Here is a 27,412-nt window from a genome sequence, read left to right on the forward strand (position 1 = left end):
GGTCCGGCAAATTGCCAACATACGACAAATGGGTAAGATCTAGTTCGTTCATGACGGAGGGGTTGTTGTGGGCAGTTCCACCCATTCGGTTTTGTTGCACAAACCACTACTGTACCCCAGGACCAGACCTGGGCACAATCAATGACCGAAAACCCGTCTTGCCTCAGCAAGTGATCACAAGTACTGTTGAATTGAAGCGGTTGAAGTCGGCGACCCGCACATGGCAGGGGCTCACCATGGGCAAACAGAAGTATACTCTTGGTACCTAGACGCCTTGGTCATCACTTGCGCATAAGATGAGGCAACCTTGGCCATGCTGGATAAAAGAAGCAAAATGGACACGATATGTTCCTGATAGACGACCGCGAATGAACGCAATTCGCATGGGTCTTCGGGAAGTGTCCAAAGGCCCGAGATAGCAATGAAAAGCGCACTCGGCTACGCCCACAATGCCGCGAGGCACTGGCGAACCATATCTGTAACTCCTTTCCTGCCCAAATCCCCTCAACAATATTGAACAAGCTGACATATCTAGATGACCGGCTTGCGGTGAGGGTCTATCCCCGGGCTGTACGACTGAAGCAGGCCCAAGGGATGGGTATGCCTGGTCGGTTACTGATGCAAAGGCACATCAAATAAACACTAGTCTGGCCAATAAGTCGGTAGGCCTGTACGATGCAATATGCAGAGAAAGTGGTCGGTCGATCGAGGCTGTCCGTCCTGTTGCAGCGGCAGACGTGGCACCGGGCTCTGAGGTAGGCCACCCCTTAATGGACTTCGGTGTAGAGGCTAATCCACTTATCCTTCCTTTTCAGCGTCCGCCAATGTCGAATAATGCTGAGTCGCTCACTACCAGGATTGAGCGTTTAGTACGAGTAAACAACCAACAGCGAGCGGAGCTCGATCGCCTCCAACATAAGGCCACGGAGGTCCGACATATCCGAAGGCTGGAAAATGAGATGCACGCAACTAGGAAAGGATCTTCTTAGGAAACGAGGCATAGTATGCAGCTTGGAAGAAGCATTAAGTAATCTTCAACGCCATGTACATGAAGCACCAATCATCGAGGCAGCATCGAATTTGCCAGGCCAACTGCGAAGACGCTGCTTTGGCTCCCACGGAGGTTGATCGGAATTGAATGAAATATTGGGTTTCGTTGGCAAAGAAAAAGTGACCAGCTAATTACTGCTGCAACTACCAAGCACGTGGTGCGGGGGCACATTTCGTTCTTGCAGGTGCCCGCCCCGTGTTGTCTGCCGCTTGTTACTTAGATAACCGTCCGCAGAAAGGTGCCATAGCGATCCAGTGGAGACCTCCCTGTACTACTGTAGTGAACAGACCCGCATATTTTGTTCCCGGGCATGGCATTCAAAGAGACTATCAGCCATGGCACTCCAGTCGTAGTTATATAGAAGACCACACCGCTGCTTGACAGTGCAGATATACACAGCAGCCCTTAGCCGAATACCATACCACCCTACAAAAGCAATTTCAGTCAGAAATCGGGAGCATTGATATCATGGCTAGCGGGGTGGAAGAGCCCACAGTAGATAGAACTTTCGTGGTCATCAATGCCAACGAGAGTGACACCAACTTCGACCATCGTGGCCATCCACCGCGAAACTTGAGAGGTGACGACGTTCCTCCATTTCGAAGCACGATCCAATCAGGGCTATGCGAGCAAGCTATAGCTGCACGGCCGCGGACATTAAATGGAATTGATATGCAGTCCTGTGGTCAACTCGATGTTGGTGGCCGCAAGAGTGTCTTGGAGAGCAGCGGCCTACCTCCTGAACCAGACCATTTCAACATGGAGATGCTCCGGCTACTTTCATTGTATCCGGCGGACACGTCGAGATACCGGCGCTTTCGGCACACTGTGCACCGCAAAGGTGTTGTATTGGTCCGGCATCAATTGAGAATCATGCGCCGTTGTGTCAGCGAAGCACTCCGAGCGTCAGATGGATCAATCAAGGGTACAGAATTTGTGCGCTTGGTACTGCGACATCATCCATATTATGACCAGACTATAATTGCGGCAACCGTCCTGAGACAGCTAATACGACGCCTCGCCAAAACCAATCGTCGAAGCCTACTGAACATTGCGGAAACGGTCATTAGACACTGGGTCATCCAGAAGAACCTAACAGAGTTATCGCTGACTGACAACGACTATGCAATGTCAGTGCCGTCTGGCTGTGTCGTTCATGTCGATGTAGACAGCATTACGGAATCTGAAAGAATATAGAGGGTCTACAATATCTGATTACAGCTCTGGCGTTTTCGAACACATCGTGGTTGGGTGCAAGGTACGAAGCTGTTTCGATTCAGTATCACTCTGCATTGATACACATCATTCGCCATTCTCGCCCATCGTGTACCTAGCCATCGGCTCTATTGTGAAGCGCTGGTGCCTTGGTCCCCTTGGGCATGCACGGCGGACACAATGACTGCCACGTTCTCCTCCTCCTGCGTCGGTCCGTCCGCACCGCCCGCTGCCGGAGCTTCCGTCATCTGGAAATTCTCCCACTTTTCAAACACGTCAATCACACCTTTCCGTAATTTTTGGATCGCTGCTCGAAAGTGGCACAAGCGGGCCTCCTCGTCCTGGCAGCGACGGTTCAACTGGGTGTTTTCGTCGACAAGGCAGGCGTGGGCGATCTGCATCTGACTGATTTCCTTCTCGAGGCGCGAGCTCTCGGCATGCTGCGCGACGTACGATTCCCAGAGGCGCCGGAAGAGGGCCACCAGTCGCGCGGCTTGCTCTGCAAGGACTGGGTTTTGATCATCCAGCTGCTGCAACTCGCGCATCAGGGGCCGGAATGCCTCGGCGGCCAGGCCAATGGAAGCGACCTTCTCATCTTTTGACAGCGCTTCCTTGGGAAGTGGCGGTGCCATGGCCTACAAGATGTCAGCTCATGTCGATATCTGGAATGCTGTATATGCTTCGTGCGACAAGAATGTGAGTACCTTAGACGACTGCTGGAATGGTTCAACAGCTTTTGACGTCTTGTCGTTGTCACGGTGTCCCGGGCCTGGTCCCGCCCAGTCCTCGCGCTTGCGCTTGACCGGCCGTCCCCGATCAATAAAGTCATTCATGTCGTTTGGTAATGCTTGTGCTGAAATGGGAGAGTGGTTGTGGATGCTTCTGGTCCCGGAACTCATTGCAGTGGCTCCTTTTATACGGCGAGTACTATGGTGCCAGACTTGCTCAAAACTGTCCCCTTTTGAGTAATCGCATCTGGGAAGCTTGCCTTGCCTGGCCTTGGTCTCGAACAGCGATTTACCCACCGTCCTCTAGAAACCCTCTTTGGGGATTTCAATCGTGAGCCGAGTTTGGTTCGCCGTGTTCTGGTGATGATAGTTTTGCCCACACCCTACAGCACAGCGACGGTCAAGTCAGCCGCGGGCAGTTGCACGGCTGGTGGGTATAATAACCACAAAAAGGTTCTTCATTGACATGGCTGGGGATATCCTGTGGTAGATGCTAGCAATATAGGATTTTGTGGGTCCCGCAACATCTTTGTGCTAACCATGCCATGCGTTTTGGATGCCCTTGCATGCTTCAAGATTGGTCAGGGCGAGCGTATTCTTGGTGCATGTGGCCATGACCGGGCCTCGATCCTGGGAGCCGGGTAGAAATGGATCATCCAGTCTCAAGACAATGGATTTTCTCACTTGTCTAGTCGATAAGTATCGGCCACTCAGGCCACGTACATCTAAAAACAGAAGAATTAAATACGCATATATATCTAGAGTTACCGCTATTGTGGTCTTAACTGATGACCTTAAATGCTGTAGCAACACAGACTATTATAGCTGAAAGCAGCATGAGTACTCATAATAGTATGCGAGTAAACTCAGAGAGTGCAGAATTGGACGATTCCATTGCTACGAGCACAACCGCCTGGCCCTCAAGATAGCAGTATCCACCAAGGCAAAACATAGCGACAACTTTCTCTGTTCTCGTAGCCGACAGGCTCTCGATGACTGAGATATTCTGTCTTGAGCACACGGTACCAGCAGTACGTTGCCCACCGTTACCCTCAGTTTACCATGGCTACCGGTTCTGGTCGGCCAGATTGCCTGGAGACTTTCAGCGGTTCTCCACCTCAACATGGAGATTTGACCCTTTCGTTCTGGCCTTATCCATCCATAGAGTAATCCGGAAGGTCACGTTTGAATCTTCACTCCCTCGCAAGCGCAGTGTTTCCAAGACCACAAATAGCGCAATCACAGACAAGACTGTGTCGACGCCTCGAAGCTGGGAAATATGTGAGAATCAAACAAGAAAAAACCCACTACAAGGCTTATACCCCTGAATGGCGAGCAAAAAAAACCTCAGCGGTGGTGCTGGAACTAAGAAAGCCCCAACAAACCTTAATCGAGCGTGCCAGTCGCCGTGGCCTAGGAACCCATTAGACTCAGGTCAGCGAAACAAAGAAAAATTACCCACTCGACCCAATGCCATCTGATCCATCCATGGCGTTGCCTCGTACGGAACTTGATGCTACCTAGGTCACGCTTCTCCCCGTGCCACGATCATGTGGAGCCCGGGAATCACTCTGGCGCAGGTGCATTCTTCTCTCATCGAGGGTGTCACTCTTCTGCCTATCTTGACAAGAAGACGTGGGCCTAATGAAAAAGGCCAATACTATACAAAGTAATGAAATTCAGGTTTTACTGATATAGTACTCGATCATCCCAGTTTGTCCCATTGAGTTTCAGGTCGGAAAGACGAGAAGCTTCCCAAGGTGAATTTGAGCAGCTTCGAGTGCATTACGCAGAAAATGACGTCCTAGTGGATTACCCAAGTCGACAGCGGTCGGGTACTGGGCACCGGTGCTCTAGAAACTGGAAAGTACTACGACAAAGGGAGGAATCGGTAGTCATTGTGCTCTGTCGGACCACGGTTGCCCAACTGTTTCCAAGTGGTCTCCACTGAGCCCACTGGTCAGATCTGGAACCGTTTTCCAAGTATCGTTGTGTACTTGAGACGCCTATTGACCAACGGCGCCGTTCCATGGGTCGCACACATCTTCGCCCTGCCCACGCCGATCCTATTTTCCCCCAGATGGCGTCTTGAACCGAGGCTTGCATGGTCATTTGGGGAGGTGGGTTCGGGATTTGCTCTTCGTTTAAGGCCAGGATATGCCCCAGGGCAATTGGTAGGAGAGAGCACACGCAGAGATGGCCAGATGCCCACCCCGCACTTGAACGACCATTGAGGTCCATTTCGACCGCATGACGGTTCTGGTAATCGAAGTCGGCGAGGCTGGATACTAATGCTGCACGGTTGGTCTTGCCGGGCGACCGGAGCGCTTGGAGATATAAGGCCGGCGTCTCCCAGTCTTGTTCGCTCCAGGACCAGGCTTCCCGTCCTCACTCACCGGAATGCGCAAGCGCAACAGTGTGCACCTTCACAGGAATGGCGGGCCTGTGTCGTATCAATCTCTCCGGAGATAGCCCCTGACAGGAGTGGTGGGCCTGTTTAGTATCAATCTCCCCGGAGATAGCCCCTGACAGGAATGGTGGGCCTGTTTAGTATCAATCTCTTCGGAGATAGCCCCTGACAGGAGTGGTGGGCCTGTTTAGTATCAATCTCTCCGGAGATATCCCCTTCATGGCCATGGGCCCCATGTCGTATCACCTGTGCCCTGGACCGTTCCCAGATGAACAGGTTCTTTCTGTTCTTAGGACCCCGTTCTGAGACACCCCAGCTATGGGCAACCACCTCTACGCGGTGCTGGGGACTAGTACTTGCCAGAGTATATCCACTCGTCATGACGCAAGGAAGCCAAGGTCTGCTCGCGCCATGCCATCGGTTCTTACTGGCATCGGTGCAACATCGTGCATCAGAGGCAGAATGGAGACCCGTATTGAACGGAGGTCCGTATCCGTCAATGCCCGCTGCCAGTCATGTACAACAGTTAGCTTAGATTTTGTGGTACAATGTATACAGTATTCACTCGGATTTGGTTCCATCTGTAGTATATCATGGTCCTGAACAATGACGCAGACGACGTCGCGAGTCCTGGGTAATTCCCTCCGGTTCGCTTCGGACAAGCAGTCTGCGAGTCGGTATATGCCTGGCAAATCGATTGCTTGTTGCATAATGTACTCTACGTTCAGACGCGTTCGAACGCCTTCAGATGGTCCGCTCGTCAGATATCGACCTTGGCGACGGGTCATGCTTCACAGGGCCTCGAAAATTGCCCGTCTTGTCACTGCTTGGGGCGGAGATCTCGCAACAATGAGGCAGCCTAGCGATACCTGGGCAAACCAAAATCTGAGAATCCGGGAATCCAGGAGCCGATGGGTGGGAAACGGGCAAATCATCCGACAAGACTACCGTTCTGGCTCTCGTGATGAGCTTTACGATAATGACCAGGTAGAGCTGTGTTGTGTTCGGCAGACACAGAATTCCCCGCTGGTGCTTGCTGGTGCTTAATGGTGCTCGATGGTCAGTTTGCGAGACAGAAATGCCCCATCATGTCGACATCTTTTCACCGCGCATCAAGACCTGAATCCCCCAATCCTGCGTCGGCTTTGGCGCAGCATGACTCGGCTCCACGCTCAAGAGGAATTGACCAGGCTGAATGCGATCATGCATTTCCAAAATTTATGATGGTACAGTAACCCTTTGAAGTGCCTAACCACGGTCTTGTGAGACCACCCAGTGGAGGAGCTACATGACCTGTAGACCAGGGGTGCGGGAATTGGGAGAAGAATGGGCAAAAGATGGTGAAAGGAAAGGGGAAACGTTCAAAAGATTCGCTGAGAGTCATGGTCAAGTAAAGTTGGTATACCGTTGTCTTTGGGAACGCGTGTGTGCCGCGGGGATCTGCTGGGGCGTTGATCCGTTCAGAGGACGCAAATTTACCCAGGCGAGCACGTCCTTTCACCGCCCTCTGGTCATGCCCTGTGGTAGATCTTGTTGCCTTGGGCCAGCAACATTTGCTGGGGCTCGGGAAGGACCGAATTAGTCCTTTTCGGGAAGTTGTTTCAGGGGTTCAACTTGATGCCCGCCTGGAAAATCCGAATGCGCACCGAAGTAATATTTATGTCCTCGGGTTTCGACCACTGGGCTTAGGGCGTAAAGCAAGAACCATTGGCTTCTATATATGCTATAGGCCTATTACCATAGATACAGTTACTACAATTGTGAGCCTTGTCGCTTCTGATTGATGGTTATGCGTATCAATAGTCTTGTATGTGAATAGTCACATATATATATATAAGATATATATAAACACTATCAACTCGTGAGCATTGAGTAGAATCGACCTTTTTGACCGGCCCAGGAGACTTGAACGTATCAACAGACCCGCCATCTTGGACAAAACCGAGCTACTCCATGAGCTGAGTTAATGATGTAGTGGAGGGGAGAAATGGGTTGCAGCATGAAGACTTGGAAGAGCAGAGGCGCAGCGCCGCGTACCAAGAAAGCCCTAACGCCCTAACGCCCAATTTCTGCTGCATCCTGTGCTCAAATCACAATTGTACCGACTATACACAATGACACATTGGGCCCCAACTTCCTCAGCCAAAATATCACCCTGCGCTATAGGGCAGCGTGGAGGGGGTCTAACAGTAGGATGACAAGCGATCTGCAGGACCCTTGCCGCAGACGGATAAAGGCTGTTTGAATTGCCCAACCGCCAATAGGAAGGGAACAAGAAGCGGGCAGTACAATTTGCCCGACCATGCGGGACCATCATCGCGGAGAGTTCTTTTGCAACCGCGCGTCTTGGTCTCGGCTTGTGCCTACTGCCTCGTGCGACCACAGATACAGATAATCCAGAAACTGCCTTTACTATCTATACTTCTCTATTGATTCCCAAACCCTAATGCCAAGACACGCTAAGCTTTAAATAGAAATTACCGGGAACAACTATGTTCCTGTTAATTACATTTCCAGTAAGGAATCCTAATGTTACGTCACGCTGTGTACCGGGTCTAGAAGGTTCCTTGCAAACCAGCCAAACATCAGGGACCAGTTCCTGTCGGATTTGGCAACCTCCCAACATTTCCCCTAAGTATCATATCTAATTAGAGTCGTGGTATTGCTTATTCTGCTTTACCAAGACGGCAAAGCTATTATTCTGTCGTAGAGTTGCGACACCTATGACTTTGCTCATCTTCGTATTGGGCCTGTGAGCTGGTGCACCTCCTGGCAGATTGTTGAACGGAATCCTGGCGCTTTGCAGGCTAACATGCATGTGTTGATTAGGCTCCTCGGTGGCATTTCTTGCCTCGAGGGTATGACGTTCAGTCCTTGTAGTGATGACTACCCCTCTCAGGTCCAATACCTCGGCCCATGGGAAGAAACGCCGTCGCATGCCCCCACCCCTGGTTATTACGGTCGTGAACGCTCGCCATCCGTGTTTAGCATTTCATCGGACCATGTACTTGAGGGGCGTTCTTCCCCCTCATACCAACATCCATCCAATCAACTAGGTTTCCAAGATGATGAACCAGGAAACGGAAGAACAAACGACCGACGATCTTCAGGCTGCCTTGTCTACGTAATCGAATGGAAGGTGACTCTGAATAACCGCCTATTGAAGAGAGATACGGAGCAGGACTTAGTTCTGAAGCCCCACACATACTGGGGAAAGATAAAGGAAGATGCTGAAAAGGCTGTCCGCCGGAAAATCAAACGCCACCAGCGATTCAGGCCAGACGATACTGAGATCATCGTATCTGTGAATGACCGCAGTCAAAATGATCTGATTAAAACCTTCGACAACACTAACATTGATTGGACAGTCATAGAAAAGCAGCTCCTAATGTGGGGTAGACTTTCACGTGTACCTGGTAAAAGGGTGCGCCTTCGTATCTCCATTAACTATATTGTAGACAGTGATGATTATCCATCGAGAAACTTCGAAAAAAGAGGCCCAACATCGGTGACGAAAGGAATGCTTACTGAGAGAGACGCTCGAATTGACGCAGAGGACGTGTCAGGGCAACACACAGTCTGGAGGGATGTGTACAAGAAAATGCGTTGTCCAGGCCCACCCTGTCGCCATGATGGCCAGTATTGCTGGCAAGACCCTTTGGGAAAAAAGCATTACAAATTGAAAACCCATCATCTGAGGAGTCTGGTCAAGTTCGTCGAGAATGGTGGCGAATTAGAGACACACGAAGACGTTCCAGACGATATTCGTCAGCAGTTGTACGGCGAGGAGGAACAACGCCTTGAGAAACAGAAGAAAGGGGGCCAGAACGCACAGGGTGGGACAATGTGGCCGCCAATCAATATTAATGTCCTCCCGTCACAGTCATCTCATCCCTCGCAGATGTACAGTAACGCGTCTCCGAGTGTCACTTGTGGGCCTATTGATATACCGGGCCCGCTTGACACAGCGATCGATGAGTACACGGCTTGGCAAAAATCCCGTGTGAGTCGTGATTCTTTCAAGGAGCAGATGGACATAGCCCGCAATGTGGCATTGGAGAACTGTCTGGATCTGAGACAGATCCATAAGGATCAGGACTCAGGGTTTTTCGTCAGCCAAGGCGTGAAAGTTGGTGCTGCTCGCCGATTTGTTAGTGAGATCAGAAGCTGGCTTGAAGAACGTGGGAATAGAAGAGACTCTGAAGATAGCCTGGACTAATGTTCATATGGCGCCACTTGTACCCGTATAAAGTGGTTGGCTTTGCTTCTTCTGATTACATAACTGCTCAACCGCCTTTCCAGAAACGTCATTTAGTTAGTTACTCTTCATGGAAAATGATTAGATCATCGGAGACTGCGGATCAATATAATTCCGGAACGACCCGTAGTCTCGCTTCACACGTGATAGCGTCCTGATATAACGATTAGTCAATCCCCTTGTGACTCTGTTCTTATCGTAACCTACCGTCATGGCCCAGCATCGACATCAGTCATCCTTAGAATCTGTGTTGGATTTCTCTCCTACACTTCTCTTAACACCTCAACAAAAACAAAAGGCTCATGCACTCCTGCATCTCTTCATTCAGGATTATGGCCTCAGCCAAACCGTACAGAGGGGTTACAGACCCGCAAAACTCATTTTGGAGATGTTTGACCGGGTAATTTCCAAAGACGCCTTTATAAGACTCTTCTTTTTATATATTTATGAGAGCCTTAAAGCTACCGGTGAAACTGCTGATAACGATATGGCTACTGCCCTGTCTTACCTTGACTCCTTCGCTGAAGACGGAAGTATGGATCCAAGCAAATCGATGCGTATAAAGAGCGCTCTTGAAAGTTTTGCTGAGTATATCGTCGACAATTTCCTTCTCCCACGTATGATTACCCCCTGTCCTTTACGATTATTTGCTAATGAGGCCAATTAGTTAGGGCTTCATCAGTTAAAACACCACAAGCAACACCTACAGCATTGTCCTTGACTCAGACACCTACACAAGTGGGCACAAGACAGCGTGTCTCTGCCTTACGGAAAGCCTGCCTTGTACGTGATCACCATCGGTGCGTGATATCCCGCAAGTTTGATATCGTCGAAGCCAGGAAGCGCAGCGCAGAGGATAGGGATAACTGTAAAGACGACGATGGAAATCTACTGAGCAGTGAAGCACGGGGCGGATTCCAGTATCTGGAAGTTGCGCACATCCTCCCACACAGCTTGACAACAGTGGCACAGGGAGAGTCAGAGCTGGTGCGTTATCGCCGACAATTGTCCATTAGCTGCGTACTAACCTTCCCAAGAGCGAGTCAAAAACGAATGTGTTCCGTATACTTGATATGTTTGACCCTGGGCTCAGTCACCGTCTTGATGGAGCGAATATCGATAGACCTGTTAATGCTCTTACGCTGACGCTTGAATATCATCGACTATTTGGTGAATTTCAAATCTATTTCGAACCCACAGGGAGACCACATGAGTATAAGATTGAATCTCTTGAAGACAGTCCCTTCCTGCGCGATCCGTTATTTCCCGTCACTCGTACTCTGAGCCTTAGTCCCAACCGAACAATCGATCCACCAGACTCCAGACTTCTCCGTGTCCACTGTGCCATTGCACATATTATGAAACTCAGCGGGGCAGCAGAACATATCGAGAGTGTCCTTCGGGACATGGAAGAGGTGGACGTTAAAGCTGATGGCTCAACAAATTTAGGTTATATGATGGGTTTACGACTCAACGGTTGGGTAAACACTTTGTCAGTGTTTTAAATCACTTGTGTTTCGCTTGTTGCTGCCTTATATATACTATACGCTACAACACCGAAACACGTGCTAAAACAGGAACAATCTCCAGTTATATATTTCTTCTAGCAACTGGTGTCACCACCCACTCCCTTTGATCAGTTCTGGTGCCTTGGCGTGAGACTACGCTACGCTGGTTATGTAACGGAGTGGAAAATCAATTTCTTGTACAAGGCAGTGTACAATTATAATTGGTTCCCGGTTTCAAAACAGAGCTAACACGACAAAATTCAGTTTCAAATAATGAAACCACAGTCCCAAGATAATAATTTGTTTAACACTAAACTCGCTGTCACACATGGCTAGTGACTGAAATTGATTGCGAAGGATCGAGATAAATGCATGAATAAATAAATGCTCCCACTATTCACTCTTCACCATCAGCTTCTCGGTCATCTTTGTAATATCTTCGCTTATATCGTATTCGGCATTTGCTTGCAAGATATCGAACCTCAGTTTCATATTTGGCGGCCTGAATCCTTGATCTAGCTTTGCTTTTATCTCTCTCCGGCAAACGTCAGCATAGGAATTTTTCCAATCTTCAATAAAAGCTTCTGCCTGGGAATGTGTTCTAAAGTGCTTATGACAAGCACCATCGAATCGATCAACCTCTGGCTTCGTTTTCCCACTGATTTTATTTGTGAGTAGTTTTCGTTTTACCATTGAGCACTGGGTCAGCTTACTGATAGTAGGGGTAAATTCCCGGGTTTCTACCATTGGCAACTGCGTAAAAGGCTTCCTTCCCTAGTAATGGTGTAGTTTCTCCGGCCCCTTCCTTGATTACTAGTTTAGGCTGCTTGACTCCATTTTTCTCCATGAAATTTTGTGCTTCTAGAAGATTTTCAAAGGCCTCGTGGTCTGACCTGCATCCAGTCACGCGAGGGTGTGCATCGCCCCTGTAGAAATTATTAAGCAAGTTCCCCCTATGATGTGCGGACAGATATACCACGATGAGAATATTGTCGGCTCATCAATTCGTCCAGTAAGAACAGCATAATATTCATTGTTCTTACGTGGCATTGCCTTGCAAAGCATAAAATATGAGTAGAGTGCAAATTCCTCCGAAAACTGCTCGTTCAAACTTTCCAGTGATCACTCTGTTTCAGGCGTGTTTCTCTCTGCTGTTTGACACTTCATCTACAGAAAATGCGCCCTCGTGTTATGCTGCATCGTTGACTATATACTGTTATGTGGAACGCAAGGCTTAGCCTCATCGGGCAGATGTTGGGCAGAGCAGCGCAGCCACATGCGTCACTCATACGATATTCATAGCTTTTTATCGCCCATCATCCAGCAAATCATATTAGGAGGGAGACTTTATCTCTTTGCTAGACGTAAAGCAAAGCCTGCCAGAAGGATATAAGTATGTACTGCTGTTATGTGAATGTCTTTCAAGGGAAATTCACGGCCGCCCTAGTCGAATGCGGTTTGGCTTAATATTATTATCGTTAGTTAACGTTAACTGACTACTTTAACTCTACCAAGTCCTTGGCGGGAGTGGTAATGACTTAGCAATGTGTCCGATTCTTCGTACTGCCTTCTTTACTATATAGACACAATGGTCTAGAATCAGGCAAGACGTCACTAATACGGAGAGTATAGAGGAAGATGTCTAGACATAGTTCATAAGTATTAAGATGAAGTATACATAGATCGGAAGCTAATGAACAAAAATGTGATATGGCATATACACGGATTGGCTATTCTCCAGTTCCGTTCTAAAACTAGCTTAGCGTAGTTTCAAGGCTGGGCCCCAGGAAACAATCAGAGAAAGAAGTAGCGACACTGCCGGAAAGACTACATGATAGATGCTATGGCTCTTCTATTGTTAGACCTGCGTGCCTGAAATGCCCTCTAGCACTCTGTTCTTTGGCACCGACCTTGTCCACACACCATTCAAGAAAGGAAGCAAAACCCTGGTCGCGATTATCTTCATATGTCTGCCAATGTTGTCGGATGAATCCTTTTAGCTCGGCAAAGAACTCTTCAATTGGATTCAAATCTGGCGAATATGGTGGTAAATATATCAATTTGACGCCCACTTTCAAACACATATCCTGTATCCGTCCAGATCGATGAATAGAGGCATTATCCATGACGATAATTGACTTAGCGGCCGGGTATGGTTGGCAATGCTGAAGAAGTTCCTCAATAAAATCCTCAAACCACAAGCCATCAGTGGAGCCCTGGAACACACGAGAAAGAAGAATACCATCTTGGGTGTACGCTGGAAGTATCTGGTATCGCTGATCGCGATGGAATTTTGATACCTGGACTGGGGTTATACCCAGGGGCGACCAGCCTGTTCTCCGAAAGCCTATCCGTTTATCACATCCGGATTCGTCAACGAATATAAGCTGATACGATCGGAATTCCGCAATATCGTGGAAATATTCATCACGTAAATCGGCATTTCGCTCTTTTGCTTTTTGTCGCGCTATCTTTTTCGACCATCCTTTGCGATGAAGCGCATTGCTAATAGTAGAAGTTGAGACATGCAGACTGAATTCGTCTAGCAAAAAAACCTGCATTTCGGGAAGATATAGACCAGGCTTTTCCAGTAAGTGGTCACAAAGAGCGTCCATCATCGCCGTTGTAAGACGACGTGGACGTCCACTTTTGACCGGTGGTGCTCTGACACTGCCGAACATGCGAAGATTAGAGCGAATAGCAATGATTGTAGGCTTGCTGCAGCCGGCATTTGCAGCCATCTGGGACAAAGAGAGCTTTCCATCGACGATCATATCATGGATAAGGTCAAGCGTAGATTGGGGTAAGTTAGGTGCCATCGGTCATGATCGTAGGACAGGCGGTTCCTCCGAGATTATGGCGGAGGCATTGAGGCCGGGAGAGGAAATTGCGGGGTGGTACCTGGGGCGAAAGCCTAACGCGTAATAAACAGGGTCAAGAGGCTTGGCTAAAATGAATACGATACGTTACAATATCTTGGACCAAGATATTCCGGATCCGTTCCAGGAATGGCTTAGCGTATCTTGGCATTAGGGTTTGGGAATCAATAGAGAAGTATAGATAGTAAAGGCAGTTTCTGGATTATCTGTATGGTATAATAACTGCCACTGCAAATCGATCTTGGAATGTGCAACCAACAACCGAGACGGAACTCCATGTTCATTCTCATACCCTGCAACAAAGAAGGTTGTCAATACATCGGACTGCGTCGACCGCTGGTTGGGGCATGCTCTTACCGGAGTGATCCCGCGGACCCTTACGAACCCAATGTGTCTCAAAGCCGCGACGGTGCGCACATTTAGCTGGGGACTGGAAGGTCGATTTTGGACCCTGATTCGACCGTGCGGTCTGACCGTGGTTCTGCGGACGGGCGACGCGTGTAGGGCCCGGTGGCCTCATTACCCGCATCGCTAGAGGGCTTGGATCGTCTGAACGATGCTCGGAAGGAGTGGGGGTGCTGATCGGGATGGGACTGGGCCAATTTCCGTGCTGGCCACGACCTAGTCTCCTGGGGAACTGACGTCCGAGCCGCGATGGCGTCTTGCACATCGGGCGGCGGTGCCGTCTTACGTCTTTCTCCAGAAGCCGGTATTTGGTCCGCAGAGACTCTTTCGTTCTGGGTTTGCGCTCGATCGAATATTTCCGAGCCCTCTCTGGCCACGTTAAATGGAGATGGCGCGCTACCCATGATGGATAGTCCTGTTCCTCGCCGGGAGTCCAGGCCCGGTAGTGTCTCCTGGCCATGGGGAGCGAGAGTGAAATCGCAAAATGTGGTGTAAGTGGGGAAACTGCGCATGCAGAGACCGGCGCAAATGGCAAGATCCAGATACAGTACATGTATTGCCTGCCATGGAGAGACGTACAGCACTGCGAGGCTAGAAGAAAGAGGAGGGAGACCAGGAAACGCTTAAATGAGGAGGATTCGTTGTCCTGGGTTTCTTTCCCCAGTGAATGCCGTTACATTGATCCAACAATCCCCCGTAACTTACCCACGTCGCCCACCACTCGACATGTCTCGTTGCCCAGGGTTTTCCACGTTCCACAAGTCAATACTGCTTTGTGCGACGGTGTCATTGAAGGAATAAAAAATTGTGGTGGAGGTCAGAGTGAATGAGGTCAAAGTAGACAAATGACCGCGCTGGACGAGAAAATACCCCACGCGCTTTGGTCCGTAGCAAAGCAGGATGTCGCAGACCTCAACCATTACTGTGTCTTACTTGGTCAACTATGGTGACACCGAGCCATCGTGAGAAAAAGAACCAATGGGCGATTATCACGAACTTGCTTTGGCTAACCTTGTTGCTTAAAACCCATTTGATATTGCCAACGGCACTCCGCTTTTTCTTGCCAGGCCAAGCGTTCAAATTCCTCCGGCCAATTATCTCTTCAGCACGGTACAGTACATACGCAGTTGTTCTTCTACGAGTTTTGTTGTCATCGAATAATGCCAAAGTCAGAACCGCGGGCGGGCATCCGCGCACGCACCCGGCAGACCGAGAGTCGCAGTACCGCTTCCGACCAACGATCTATCCAAAGACTGGAGCCCGTAATGCGTTCTCCCCAGCAGCCTGCGCGCTCCCTTAGACGTCCACCCATCGTAAGTCCCCACGCACGGTTGCCAGGGCCTGGTTATTCTGCTGACTTCACTCACCCACCAGCTACCACAGGTATCTGGTTCTGGTTCTCGAGACCCTCCTTCTGCCCCATCGCTGAAGTATCACGAGGCATGTTTGGCTACGGTCGAAACACTGGAGCGGGAGATTGAAGCGTTGCAGAGAGACAAAGAGGCCCTGTCGAAGCGCGTTGGAAGCGTCGAAAGTGAGGTCCAGGAATTGTTGAACGAACAGCATCAGTGGAGACAACAGCTGCCTGAGCGGCGCGCGACTCAACAACTGATGCACGAAATGCAGCATACCGTTGCGAGTTGGCACCAACGGCTTCGCAGCCCGGCTGGTTTACCAGAAAAGGCGGATCCTGCCGCCGTGACGACTGCTCTACCGGCAATGATAGCGGTGCCGGATATGTGGAATACTCAGGAGGATGGAGGGGGTGCATTTGACAACGATCATGGCATTGAACCGGACTCCGGTGACTTTACGCAGCTTCTTCAATCCTAGTTTCTCTACAGTACCGTAGTAATCGATAAAATTTTTTTCTCTTGGCGCGAATGCGCTCAAGTATACCGATCAATAATGACGAGGTGCGGTCTGCAGATGGACCGGGTAATGCTAGGGTGGGTAATCCGTTTTGTATATAGCGGGCAGGCCTATTCCACGGACAAACAATTGCGCTCGGCAGCAGCACTCAACACCCAAATGACGTTCTTCTCCGCCTACCAGCAAACGGAGCATGGGCCAGGTTTCACGCTGTAGGGTTCAGGAAAAGAAGGCCGTGATTTAACCAACGAGCGTCTGTCTGAGCCCGAAAATGAGGGGTTCTGGGAGGTGTCAGTGAAGGAGACTCTGGTCCGTCTTCTGAGTGTGTCTGCTAGCGTATACCCAATCCAAATCTCACATACCCCCCCGAATTATATAGTTGTGCTCTATCGGGATCGGTACTCCACACTTTCGTCTGCACAAGCGGCCAGTTTTACTTTAAATCTAATCTCCAACAGAGCCATGCCGCTGTCTGCAATCTGGACGAGAAGAACAGCCAACGATGCAGCATCGAGCATCTACAGTCGAGAACCTGAAGTCGCCCCGGTTCCTCCGCTCTCCATCCCGCGCAAGGGGAGGACACCGACCGATTCTCCTGCAAGGCATGATCTCCCGGAGATCAATCTGATCGACCATCAAATTGCGCTGGCCCGGGAAACAACCATGGCCCTGGAAACGACCCGTGTGCGGCTTCAAAATGCCAAAAAGAACGGTCCAAGTTCGTTGCGAGACACTTTGGAAGAGAAGTGGCGACAATGGAAGCGCCAAAAAGATGAGAACCGGTTCTTCCGCACATGCCTCGAAATCTTCGACGACCTCGCGGCCGTGGCAGTCGAGGTGTCCGATGATCTGATCCTGCAGCAGGAGTTTGAACCCGAAGTCAGTCCGGTGGGAAACCGACACATCCTCCTGGACATGCGCAAGCTACAAGAGGCCCTGGCTGACTCGCACGGGAAGGAAGCTCGAGCCAGAGAAGAATGGGACCGTCGCCTGAACCTTCCCGATATCCGTACCACACTACCGCAGTGGATATGATGCCTTGTCGGATCTACGAGTTTCCTGTGGGCAGGCGCGCTACGTGACTCTTTGGGTTCGTTTCCCCATCGTGTCTCGACATAAGGTTGGATCTTTGGAATGTGCTTGGGAGGCGTGCTCGGATCAGCCCACTGTAGAGGCCAGCGGAACTGCGCATGTCTACAAGATTTGGACAGATGAAACTATCCATTGCAACATACCAAGTAACTCCGTATCTAAAATTATTAGAGAAATGTGGTCTATTCAGTGCACCACTAATTGTGCAGATATATGGGACCCGCATTCCCCCGCATCCCCCCGCACCCCCGTATCCCCCAAATCAGAGTTGCATAGATTATACCTACCCAATGAATGAAAGCGCATCACCATTGGAGCAGCTAGCACTGATGACCGTGTTCTTCGGATAAAACTCAACTCTCTTAGACATGTGCTCGGTTAGCACAGGCTCCAAAGGAGCCGTGCGTGGGCTGTTGGGAGGCGTCTTAGGATGTAAGTCGGCAAGTAGACTCCCAAACCCTGCGTCCAGTTGTTGAATAATGGTTCTTTTTTGCATATGTGTTCTGTGTGCATACCCATATATCCGCACGCGACTTGACGGTCTGACGTAAACGAGCGTGCGCGTGCCTTGAGTTCACCTTTGGTGGCATGAGGCATGGCCATGAAGCTGCCCTCTGAAAGCGGTCCTTTGATACCCGTCCGATTACACGGTCCTTTGGCCACGCTGCCTAACGGACTGTCGCATATTGCACGGTTGTGACTCATTCTGGAACGTGATGGGCTAGACGGCCACGAGGTGTTATCGGTTGGCTGTAGATTATCTCGACTGATGATACTACGATGTCATATAGGAACAAAGGCGGCAATGCGTAGAGTAAGGGCGGCATGGCGAGTGAAGGGCAGAGCTCAGACGGTCTTTTAATCCTTTCCTGTGCGTGCCATTACACTGATTACGTTTGCCCGCGGGTTATCGTTTATCACGACCGTTTCAAGGTTTCATCAAACAATATATGGAATTGCCCCAGACAGATAATATCCGAATCCAGCAGAGCGCTGTTTGCGAATGATGTATTGCTATCTTCCTGAACGCTCGGAGTCCTGACGGATCTAAATGTCTAGACCCCTGCTATGTATAGATATCAGTCGCATTCCCTGAAAACAGCGGCGTTCGAAGTCTAGCCGATTCAAAAACCAGGGCAGACAACCAAGGAATATCAGGACTTTCACCAATTGGGGTTTCTACACGGTTGGGGTTTCTACACGGTGAAACGAACAAGTTGCCCACCTTTTCCAAAACGTTAACTACCCATCATCTGCACTCGTCGGTCCAGAATTGACTCGACTCGACATTGCGCCGGCCGGTGATGATTCGAACTTTCTGACCCGAACAACACCCAGCCCGAGAGGGCCGTCCAGGGAGTCAGTGGTCAGCCCTGCTTCGATATATAAATTCACGTTTCGTCTATCGCATGCTTGTCGCGCCCCTGTGTTGTCTTCAGTTATTCCGTGCCCTGGGATCGAACCGTCCTTATCCAACTTGCGTCTTCCTGGCTCAATCGTTAGTCCGACATGAATGCAGCTGGCCCGCCCCAGTATAAGCGGCTACAAGCTCTGCGGACGGTGTTAGGACTTGAGACCTCGCATGCTGAGACGTCTCGCATACAGTGTGCGCAAGACTCTGTCCGGATCGGTGTCGATAGCTACGCCGTGGAAACGGAGAAACATGATAACGCACAGCGTGATAATGGCGATCCAGCGGCCATAGATCATTCCGGTACAAGCCCCAGCCTGATGGCGGACAGTAGCGAGGGCGTCTATGGCCAGGGACAGGTCTTACCTCTTTTAAATGAGTACAGTTTCATGAATTCTACTCTTCGAAGAGCATCGCATGACAAGCTGACACATATCTAGACTATCTGAACGGGTGGAGTAAGTGTAACGTTGCCGTTCTCTCAACTCGACTGACGCAAATCAGCGCTTTGGAGTCCAGCATGAGGGAGCAGAAGCAGTGGAATCAGGATATTGAGGAGACAGTGGACCAAACCCACCGGTCCTTATTTGGCAGCGGCACCAAAAGGGGTACAACGCGCGGCAAGGCCTCCAAGACTTGACGACGAGAATATCCGCTGGCGCTGGAGAGATGGTTGACTACTGGCGTCTCTTCTCCTTGTTCGATCGTGAGTTGACCGGGGAAACCCACCCCTGGACTCTGGTGTAGCTCTGGACAAGACTGGTGAAGGTAGAGGGAATGAAATGTCTTTCGTAAGGGCCTTCTCGAAGACAGATCCTGGAAATAGAAATGGAAGAGTTCAAAGTTGTGCGGGACGTCTATCACAGCAAACTAGCGCTGTACGTAGGAGACAGATACCGTAACAGTCCGTGTGGTTTCCAGAGCAGGCTAGATCAACGTTAACCCACGCGTGACCGGATCTGCGCTCTGATCCCATAAAGGGAGAACTCAGATACCAGCATGGACCTGGGCGGCTGTAACTCGCCCGGTTTCATTTCATGTCTCCGGCACATCCTCTGTACATTTTTCCTTCCCTCGCTGCCCATTATCGATCACAATAGGTATATAAAAGTGGTGGAGCTACTCTCCAATTGCTAGCGCATCCTGCAGCCTACACAATTGTTATACGGTTGTCTTCGTGAGACACCAGTGTGCCCACAGCCCGCGCAGGTCAATGGCGTGGAACAATCGCGTCAAATCTCCCACCCACCGAAAAGTGGTGGATATAGGAGGCCAATCTCCCAGTGGGACTGGCCTAGTGTTTGGCCGACATCAGCTAGGCTACTTTATGACCTAGAAAGGCGGTTAGCCTCCATCGAAGCATTAAGATCGAGGCGTCACTGACACTAAGTGTCCGTGTCACAGCATGGGACATGGGAGGAAATAACGCGGTCCAGAATAGAGCCTAGAATGGCCAGGTTACATGCATGTATCAAGGAGAAGACTGATCGTTGGCTGCGTTGCACTGCGCTTGAGCGGTGGTGATGCCAGGGATCAGGGCCGTCCAAAGGCTGCTCTACCAAGATCGACAGGCCGATGTCCCTTTTCCATTCCGTGAAAAGTCAATCCGAAGCAGCCGCAAGAGCGGACCACAGTCATGCTAGCCCAAATACCAGATCCCGGGTAGCTTTCAATGCGAGACAAAGGGCGTTCAGGTGTCCCCGCTACTGGACTCGACTAACACTGTCGGCAAATTTGGCCCAAGTCCCGCCTCTTGGGACAATCCACTTCGAGGTACCGGACGGCGAAGCACTCCAGCTTCGAGCCGATCGCTGGCCAGAGATTATGCGCCTTCGGTCAGATCCGGATAAACCTCCCCAGAGCAAAGAGTGTGTCGTAGATCATGATGCGAACTATCCCCTGTGGTACCTCGATTGAAGGCGCTCTCCACCCACATCAAATCGAAATTTGGACCACGGGGTCCATTTCTTAAAATCTGCTCTAACGCGACTGGCATAGGACTAGAACGCAGGATGGCTTTCACTCAATTGCGATCGCATGGGGACGGGCTGGCGTTCGATGCTGTCTTAATGCCATGGCAGGCAATTCCAAATCATCGCGCCGGAGTCCCGTGGTCCCAACACGCGCGTCTTCTTGGGGCGGCAAGACCCCAGCTTGATCCGAAAGATCGCTCCGCTATCGCCCCCGGTCCCATTATTATGGGTCGTGACGGTTTATTGCGCTTCAATTTTTGTGATCAACTCTTGCGTCAAGCTTCCCTGTGTTAGTCGGTTTGTTGTCATGCCTGCATCTACTTCTATTATGATGCAGCCTTGACAGAGGAACGCGTGTGGATCTCTAGGGCTGGGAAGTGCTGATCGATAATTGGTTCCCAGTCTCCCGCAGCGATCAATTTATCCACCCTGGGCCATCTGGACCAATCACACTGGACGAAGAGTTGTGAACGTGAAATCCTGGCTCTAGAGCCCTTCTGTGAAATTCCCTGACTATGGATTGAACTCGTTTCGGGGTCTCAGGTGTGGGTTGTATTTTCCGATTACCCGAGCGTCACGACAGAATTGCTGATGGCGTTTAAAGCTCCGAACCAATTGGTCCAAGCTGGCATTCATTTCACCATACTTTTACGGGAGATGATGAGCTACCCATGATGGGTAGTCATGTTCCTCGCCGGGAATCCAGGCTCGGTAGTGTCTTTTGGGCATGGGGAGCAAGATTGCAATGACAGACGTGGTCTATTTGGAGAACAGCGCTGGTAAAGACAGGCGGAGAAGTGAAAGATCAAGGTAGGCGTATTGCCCGCTGCGCGGAAGATGTACAGCTTACAAGAAAGAAGAGGGACACCGTGATCTACTGGATGTGGAGGGTCTTTTGCCCTAGCGAAGTTTACTGGTGAATGAACATTGCCCCATCCATGCAACAATTCCCATTGACTTACCCAAGTAACTCACCGCTGGACATGCCCTGCAGCCCAGGGTTGCCAAGTTTCACATGCCAATACAGTACCACTTTATGCGATGATGTCAACGAGGGCAGAGAGCCTCGAACCGCGGGCCAGGTGGGCCCGTGTCAGAGACCAGGGTAAACACGCTGCGATATATAGACCGGGCTGAATAGGGTTGACCTCGATATTTGACCGCTCTGGCCGAGAAAATACCCCGGTGCTTGGGTCCGCTGCAAAGCACGATGTTGTAGATCTTGACCATCAATGCGTCACTCGTTCAATTAGAGTGACACAGGACCAAGTAGGCAGAAAGAGCCAATGGACAGTTGTCACTAACTCTCTTTGACTGAGAGGATTGCTAGGGACACTCTGCCATCACCAATGGCGTGTTTTACTCCTGTCCAGCCAGGTCTCTTGCGGGCTGTGACTCTGACCAAATCTCCCTTCAGCACGGCACTCTACGGCACCCTTGTTCAATTCCGCACTTCTCTGCTGTTATCTTGGGACTATTCATAAATGCCAATAGTCACAACTAGGCCACGGGTGGGCGGTCGCGCAACCGCCCGGAAGACCGAGAGTCACAGTGGTGTTTCTGACGCAGGATCCATCCAGAGAGAGGAGCCCGTCGCGCGGCCTCTCAAGCAGCCTGCGCGCTCCCTTAGACGTCCGCCCATGGTAAGTCCCCAGGCACGGTTGGCAGGGCCTGGTTATTCTGCTGACTTCACTCACCAACCAGCGGGCACAAGTATCCGGTTCTGGTTTTCGGGACGCCCATTCTGCCACATTACTGGAGGACCACCAGGCCTGTTTGGCTACGGTCGAAACACTGGAGCGGGAAAATGAAGCATTGAGGGGGGACAAGAAGACCCTGTTAGAGCGCCTTGAAGGCACTGGAAGTGCAATGCAGGAATTGTTGAATAACCAGCATCGGTGCGAACAAGAGTTCTCTGAGCAGCAGGCGACTCGACAACTGGTGGATGAAATGCAGCATACCGTTGCAGGTTGGCACCAGCGGCTTCGGAGCCCGGCTGGTGTAGCAGAACGTGTGGATCCAGCTGCCCTGACGACTGCCCTACCGGCAACGACAGCGGTACCGGACATGTGGCCTACTCAGGTGGATGAAGGGGGTGGATTTGGCGGTGACCATGATATGGTACCCGACTCTGATAACTTCGCGCAGCTTTTCCAGTTGTAGTTGCTCTACCATAGTAATGGATTAACTTCTGAGATGTGCACAAGTATACTGACCGACAACCATCGTACAGATTGTGTCACGTAGTGCACACCTGCTCTCGCTAAAGCTGGCTAAGGGAACTCTAGACACGGAGAATTGCCTCTGCGTTGGCAGATCGATGCTGCATCGAGAGCGGCACTCTGAATCCTCGTATAGATGAGCAATTAGTTGTGAAATTCTCAGCAATCTGGAGGAAGGAAACAGCTATTGACGCAGCGTCCAGCATCTACTGTCATGAACCTATGATCTCTTCGGTTCTCCCTCTCGATCTCGCGCATGGAGCGATACCAACCGAATCTCCTGCAAGGACTGACCTATTGGGGATCAGTTTGACCAACCATCAGATTGCCAGGCGAGAACCATGGCTCTGGGAACGGCCTGCGTGCAGCGTCGGTATACTAGAGATAACATTTAGATTTGTTGCGAAGCACCTTGAATGGTGTATAGCGGTAGCAAAGTGCCAAGAAGACAAGAGTTGGTTCTTTCTGCGCGTGGATCCTTCGACGTTCTTGTGGCCGTGGCGGTCAAGCTATCCGATAATCTAACTATGGAGCATGGCTTTGAGCCGCGAATAGTCTGGTGGTTGGCGAACTGACGAATCGTCCTGAGGAATATGCAAGCCAGAAAAGAGCCTATTCGACTGATAAGGAAGAGAAGCTCGAGCCAGTGAACTTGGGACCGTCATACGCCATCTTCCGAGCATTCATGCCCCATCGACATACTGGACCCGCAAGTTTCTGAGTTGCACAGTCTCTTCTTGGCTACTTCTATTGACCTGTCCATCATGTCTTGCCTAGACCGTTGAGGATGTATCAGGTAGACGTGGCATTAACTGCTCACGGGGCAGGCCAGTGGAGCTGCGCAAGGCCACGAGATTCTATCAAGGGGTACGTTAGTGGACGGTGTTATGGACGTTGTCTCTCCTGCATACTCATGCTTCCGCAAGCAGCATGGGGTCTTAACATAAGCAAATGCGCACGTGCCTTGAGTTCCCCTTCGCATGCATGAGTCATGACCATGGAGCCACACTTGGCTTGGAGAGTGCTTGCCAGTTGATATGGATCCAGAAGGAACGAGGGGCTGCCGTTCGAAAGCCGGCTCTTGACAGCCGTCCGACAACAGGTTCCTCACTAGATGAGCACCTAAGTATACTCTTATAGCCATCCTCTGTCCTCTGATGATCGTCTCACTGTATACTCAGAATACTATGATGGAAATAATATCCGTCTTACCGCTTTTCCGGATGCATCATCGAGTGCCTGGGAGGGCCGAATATCTTAGAAAAGATGGTTATGTTCTGGGGAATACCCGAAGGAGCTCTTGGGAGTGACCCTGCTTCTCTGGGAGCATCACGTCTCCCACTACCCTGGAATGTAGTCATCGGAGGCTCCGTGGTTGCATCGCTGCTGGTTTAGGTATGTGCTCGCAAGATGCACGCTTGCCGGAGGACCAAATCACTGCCTGGTTGGAAGGTATAAAAACAACATCTAAGCCCGTCACTGGTCTCGCAATAAGTCTCCGATTTCCTTGCATATTGCCGACTGCTGATCCATTATCTTCTCTGTTTTCAGAATGACCAATTTCAGTCAGATTCCGCAGGGAATCTTTGATCTTATAGCGGCATCACTGAGCCCAAATTCCACCAAGAAGCTGGCAGATGCCCTTCTATGCAGTGAAAGCCAGGAAAATATACTATGGAGAGCAATTTTCAAGAGCGATGGATGGATCGACAAAGCTTCCGAGCTAGGGGCCTGCCCTGTTCTGGTGGGACCAAAATTACACGAGATCGGAAGGCCCAGCCACAAAGGCTCTCGTCGACATCACATTCTTTTATTGACAAACGATTATGCAGGCGATCTTCAATATTCCTCAGATCTGTTCTTTGAGTCTCTAAGAGAAGGTTATTGTTATGATCCAGCCAAATTTAGAATCATCCTCCCAGAAACCACCTTCGTCAACCCAAACAAGCGGGAAATGAAGATCCCAGAGATAGCACTCTATGTGCAAGACGCTATCTGGCCTCAAGAGACCATCAATCTATCGAGGAGAGCTATTCGGAGACTCTTTGAGAAGAGCGCTGTACGGACACAGTACTCTTTTGCACGCCAAAGGAAGATCTGCACTGTACAAAGCCCAGACATATACGGCATGGGAGGGAGTATTTCAAAATCGGAGCAGCTTCTCCCGATATGTGGCATGCACCTCGTTTGTAACGGAATGGAGTGCAGACCATTTTGAAAGCAACGAAATGTCCCGCTGTGTCGCCAATTGCCGATGACGGTCATCGCGGGGGCAGTCGTACCATAGGTTGGCAATAGGATTGGTGTATTATCCCCTTCTGGTCATTCCACTGCATCAACCGGAATTGACATTGCCTTGCGGAAAGCAATGCTTCGAGCGTGACGATGGATAATGGAGGATTATTGGGACACTATGATAGCAACCAGGCAGATTTCTTATTGTCCTATGTGGGTTGGTCCTGATCTTGTTTAGTAGCTTATTTTGCCTTGTAATCATATATCCCACCGAGAATATAGACATTCCACACAATCAACGGAGGGAAAAGACGGAGACGAAGTACGACTCTGGTCAACGGTAACAATACCGCAATCCATAAATTCTAAATACAGCTGAAATCGGTAAAGGTTGGGCCTGACATAGCGTAGATTTCTAAAGCAAAGGTTGCCAGATCCATTCAAACTTCCAGAGGATCCCCTCGTCATGCTTTGGACAGGTTTATCGGTAAGTTTCCGTATCGAGCCAGGCCATCGCCCTTTTACTGTTCAGCACCCTCCGTTGCAACTTGGGACAGTGCACCAAATCCCAGAAATGAGAAGGAAATGGGAGCTTCTGTTTTGTAGACTTCTACGTACCATCCCAGTTGACCTTTCGCCAGCTGCGTGGAAACCCGTGGGTGCCCTGGCAGGCACGCTAGTGACAATCCAAGTCTCCTAGAAGAGGGAAAGGGTTGCTTAATAGAGTTGGCATAGCCTTTAGCTGTTGCAAAACTCACGGAAGAAAATTGGCGGCTGAAGCAAACCGCAGGTGACGGCGACCAACAGCATCTGATACCACTTGAGACCGTTTTGATGTGGGACAAGTGGAGAAATGAACGGGTCTAGAATCACACATACAAGGCAAATACCTATGATGGGGCTGATTTTGCCCCCTGGGCCGATACTACCATACCATGGCAGTTCAACGCAGTAATGTTGAAATGAGCTCACGTGCGAGACGGACGGCGGTCCCGCTGCAGGCCGGTGAGTCTGTCTTGTCCGTAAATGACGCGAACCTGAAACCTCGAGCAGCTCCAAAGGCTGACTAGCCCAGCGTCAACTTAGGCTACTGTCAACTTCAGCTAATACCAATTTCAGCTGATATTAGATTCTGCCCTACGAAGTCAGGTCCGGCGACATTTAGTCACAGTGTTGGCCCACTCCGGACTGCTCCTGAAGCCGTCTAACATCGCCTTGGTGCAGATTCACAGTATTCTCTTTTCCCGAGAGCCACATCACACATCCGCTACTTGGAGCCACTGCCGTATCCACCTCCTATCCCTCCTACTCTCCCGTATGTATAAGTGGGGCTGCTGACTGGGCTCCTGGACGGTCGTTGCTGCGACTGACATGGCCTATCTCATCGCCATGAGAACATGCCTCGACTGCTTCTCTGACGCCTCGGGTTTTCGCCGCCTGCCATTGTCCTTCCCGGTGATTTGTGGGCCCTGTGATATTAGGAACTATGAATGGCGTTATCGTACGCGGCGGTGTCGAAAACTGAACAATGGGCAGCTATCCGTCTTTCACGAGTTCCCTCTTCTACGCACGATATCCGAGATGGTTAACGCGCACGCCTCAATAAGTCCATTTATTATACTTAAATATGAAGCCGGAGAGCCTGCCAGTAAAAAACAGTAATATATGTTGTTTAATTCATTTTTGAAGACTACTTCCATTGACCGCGCAGGAAAATCCGTTCAGGAGCTAGGGTTCGGAAGCATAGTTATAATGCTGACCAATCGGATCAATATACCAACCACACACTGTATCTCTGTATCCGAGTAAATCGAGCAATGAACGGGTATGTTGGGCCTATTTTAACATAGCCTTCCTGTACAGAAATCACAGAGCTATTCTCGATCGCTAGCGCATTCATCAGCCTACACGGTGGCTTTATGATTGTCATCGTGGAACACCAATGTGCCCGCGTCCCGCACAGGCTAAGAGCGTTGAACAATTGCCTTGAAAGCTCCAACCCATCGACAAATGGATAAAGGCCTTTCTTTCGAGTGGAGCTAGCTCTCCGCTTTACCAACCACAGCTGGGGTCGTATCCCGACTGAGGCGGCGGCTGACCCCCAGCGAACACAGACGGTCAAGGCGTCAGAGACGCTAAATTTTCACGTCTCA

The 27,412-nt window shown here is 50.3% G+C and overlaps 14 protein-coding genes across 14 annotated transcripts; 9 read left to right on the forward strand and 5 right to left on the reverse strand.

The window, feature by feature from the left end:
• Window positions 1-1,519: 1,519 nt before the first annotated feature.
• On the forward strand, window positions 1,520-2,248 carry AKAW2_50361S (uncharacterized protein; the record flags this gene model as incomplete). The annotated part of the gene is made up of 1 exon (XM_041690171.1): window positions 1,520-2,248. One exon carries the CDS (start codon window positions 1,520-1,522, stop codon window positions 2,246-2,248), a length of 729 nt encoding a protein of 242 aa, XP_041543782.1.
• Window positions 2,249-2,394: 146 nt separating this feature from the next.
• On the reverse strand, window positions 2,395-2,898 carry AKAW2_50362A (uncharacterized protein; the record flags this gene model as incomplete). The annotated part of the gene is made up of 1 exon (XM_041690172.1): window positions 2,395-2,898. The coding sequence occupies one exon, from the start codon at window positions 2,896-2,898 to the stop codon at window positions 2,395-2,397; it is 504 nt and encodes a 167-aa protein (XP_041543783.1).
• A 3,112-nt stretch (window positions 2,899-6,010) lies between these two features.
• Window positions 6,011-6,451, forward strand: AKAW2_50363S (uncharacterized protein; the record flags this gene model as incomplete). Its single annotated transcript, XM_041690173.1, has 1 exon — window positions 6,011-6,451. One exon carries the CDS (start codon window positions 6,011-6,013, stop codon window positions 6,449-6,451), a length of 441 nt encoding a protein of 146 aa, XP_041543784.1.
• Window positions 6,452-8,127: 1,676 nt separating this feature from the next.
• AKAW2_50364S (uncharacterized protein) lies at window positions 8,128-9,623 on the forward strand (the record flags this gene model as incomplete). Its single annotated transcript, XM_041690174.1, has 2 exons — window positions 8,128-8,156; window positions 8,234-9,623. 2 exons carry the CDS (start codon window positions 8,128-8,130, stop codon window positions 9,621-9,623), a joined length of 1,419 nt encoding a protein of 472 aa, XP_041543785.1.
• Window positions 9,624-9,873: 250 nt separating this feature from the next.
• AKAW2_50365S (HNH endonuclease signature motif containing protein) lies at window positions 9,874-11,167 on the forward strand (the record flags this gene model as incomplete). The annotated part of the gene is made up of 3 exons (XM_041690175.1): window positions 9,874-10,279; window positions 10,330-10,649; window positions 10,700-11,167. 3 exons carry the CDS (start codon window positions 9,874-9,876, stop codon window positions 11,165-11,167), a joined length of 1,194 nt encoding a protein of 397 aa, XP_041543786.1.
• A 396-nt stretch (window positions 11,168-11,563) lies between these two features.
• On the reverse strand, window positions 11,564-12,235 carry AKAW2_50366A (RNase H1/viroplasmin domain-containing protein; the record flags this gene model as incomplete). Its single annotated transcript, XM_041690176.1, has 3 exons — window positions 11,564-11,828; window positions 11,884-12,096; window positions 12,147-12,235. 3 exons carry the CDS (start codon window positions 12,233-12,235, stop codon window positions 11,564-11,566), a joined length of 567 nt encoding a protein of 188 aa, XP_041543787.1.
• Window positions 12,236-13,011: 776 nt separating this feature from the next.
• AKAW2_50367A (uncharacterized protein) lies at window positions 13,012-13,989 on the reverse strand (the record flags this gene model as incomplete). Its single annotated transcript, XM_041690177.1, has 1 exon — window positions 13,012-13,989. The coding sequence occupies one exon, from the start codon at window positions 13,987-13,989 to the stop codon at window positions 13,012-13,014; it is 978 nt and encodes a 325-aa protein (XP_041543788.1).
• A 479-nt stretch (window positions 13,990-14,468) lies between these two features.
• AKAW2_50368A (uncharacterized protein) lies at window positions 14,469-14,858 on the reverse strand (the record flags this gene model as incomplete). Its single annotated transcript, XM_041690178.1, has 1 exon — window positions 14,469-14,858. One exon carries the CDS (start codon window positions 14,856-14,858, stop codon window positions 14,469-14,471), a length of 390 nt encoding a protein of 129 aa, XP_041543789.1.
• A 756-nt stretch (window positions 14,859-15,614) lies between these two features.
• AKAW2_50369S (cell division protein ZapB) lies at window positions 15,615-16,287 on the forward strand (the record flags this gene model as incomplete). Its single annotated transcript, XM_041690180.1, has 2 exons — window positions 15,615-15,767; window positions 15,829-16,287. 2 exons carry the CDS (start codon window positions 15,615-15,617, stop codon window positions 16,285-16,287), a joined length of 612 nt encoding a protein of 203 aa, XP_041543790.1.
• Window positions 16,288-16,788: 501 nt separating this feature from the next.
• AKAW2_50370S (uncharacterized protein) lies at window positions 16,789-17,361 on the forward strand (the record flags this gene model as incomplete). Its single annotated transcript, XM_041690181.1, has 1 exon — window positions 16,789-17,361. The coding sequence occupies one exon, from the start codon at window positions 16,789-16,791 to the stop codon at window positions 17,359-17,361; it is 573 nt and encodes a 190-aa protein (XP_041543791.1).
• Window positions 17,362-17,701: 340 nt separating this feature from the next.
• AKAW2_50371A (uncharacterized protein) lies at window positions 17,702-18,123 on the reverse strand (the record flags this gene model as incomplete). The annotated part of the gene is made up of 2 exons (XM_041690182.1): window positions 17,702-17,877; window positions 17,934-18,123. 2 exons carry the CDS (start codon window positions 18,121-18,123, stop codon window positions 17,702-17,704), a joined length of 366 nt encoding a protein of 121 aa, XP_041543792.1.
• Window positions 18,124-18,927: 804 nt separating this feature from the next.
• On the forward strand, window positions 18,928-19,469 carry AKAW2_50372S (uncharacterized protein; the record flags this gene model as incomplete). Its single annotated transcript, XM_041690183.1, has 3 exons — window positions 18,928-19,208; window positions 19,270-19,287; window positions 19,334-19,469. 3 exons carry the CDS (start codon window positions 18,928-18,930, stop codon window positions 19,467-19,469), a joined length of 435 nt encoding a protein of 144 aa, XP_041543793.1.
• Window positions 19,470-20,404: 935 nt separating this feature from the next.
• On the forward strand, window positions 20,405-20,746 carry AKAW2_50373S (uncharacterized protein; the record flags this gene model as incomplete). The annotated part of the gene is made up of 1 exon (XM_041690184.1): window positions 20,405-20,746. The coding sequence occupies one exon, from the start codon at window positions 20,405-20,407 to the stop codon at window positions 20,744-20,746; it is 342 nt and encodes a 113-aa protein (XP_041543794.1).
• Window positions 20,747-22,286: 1,540 nt separating this feature from the next.
• Window positions 22,287-22,965, forward strand: AKAW2_50374S (uncharacterized protein; the record flags this gene model as incomplete). Its single annotated transcript, XM_041690185.1, has 2 exons — window positions 22,287-22,445; window positions 22,507-22,965. 2 exons carry the CDS (start codon window positions 22,287-22,289, stop codon window positions 22,963-22,965), a joined length of 618 nt encoding a protein of 205 aa, XP_041543795.1.
• Between the last annotated feature and the right edge of the window lie 4,447 nt (window positions 22,966-27,412).

Source organism: Aspergillus luchuensis, chromosome 5 (genome assembly GCF_016861625.1).
Source record: "Aspergillus luchuensis IFO 4308 DNA, chromosome 5, nearly complete sequence".
In the NCBI taxonomy this organism is placed as follows: Eukaryota; Fungi; Ascomycota; class Eurotiomycetes; order Eurotiales; family Aspergillaceae; genus Aspergillus; species Aspergillus luchuensis.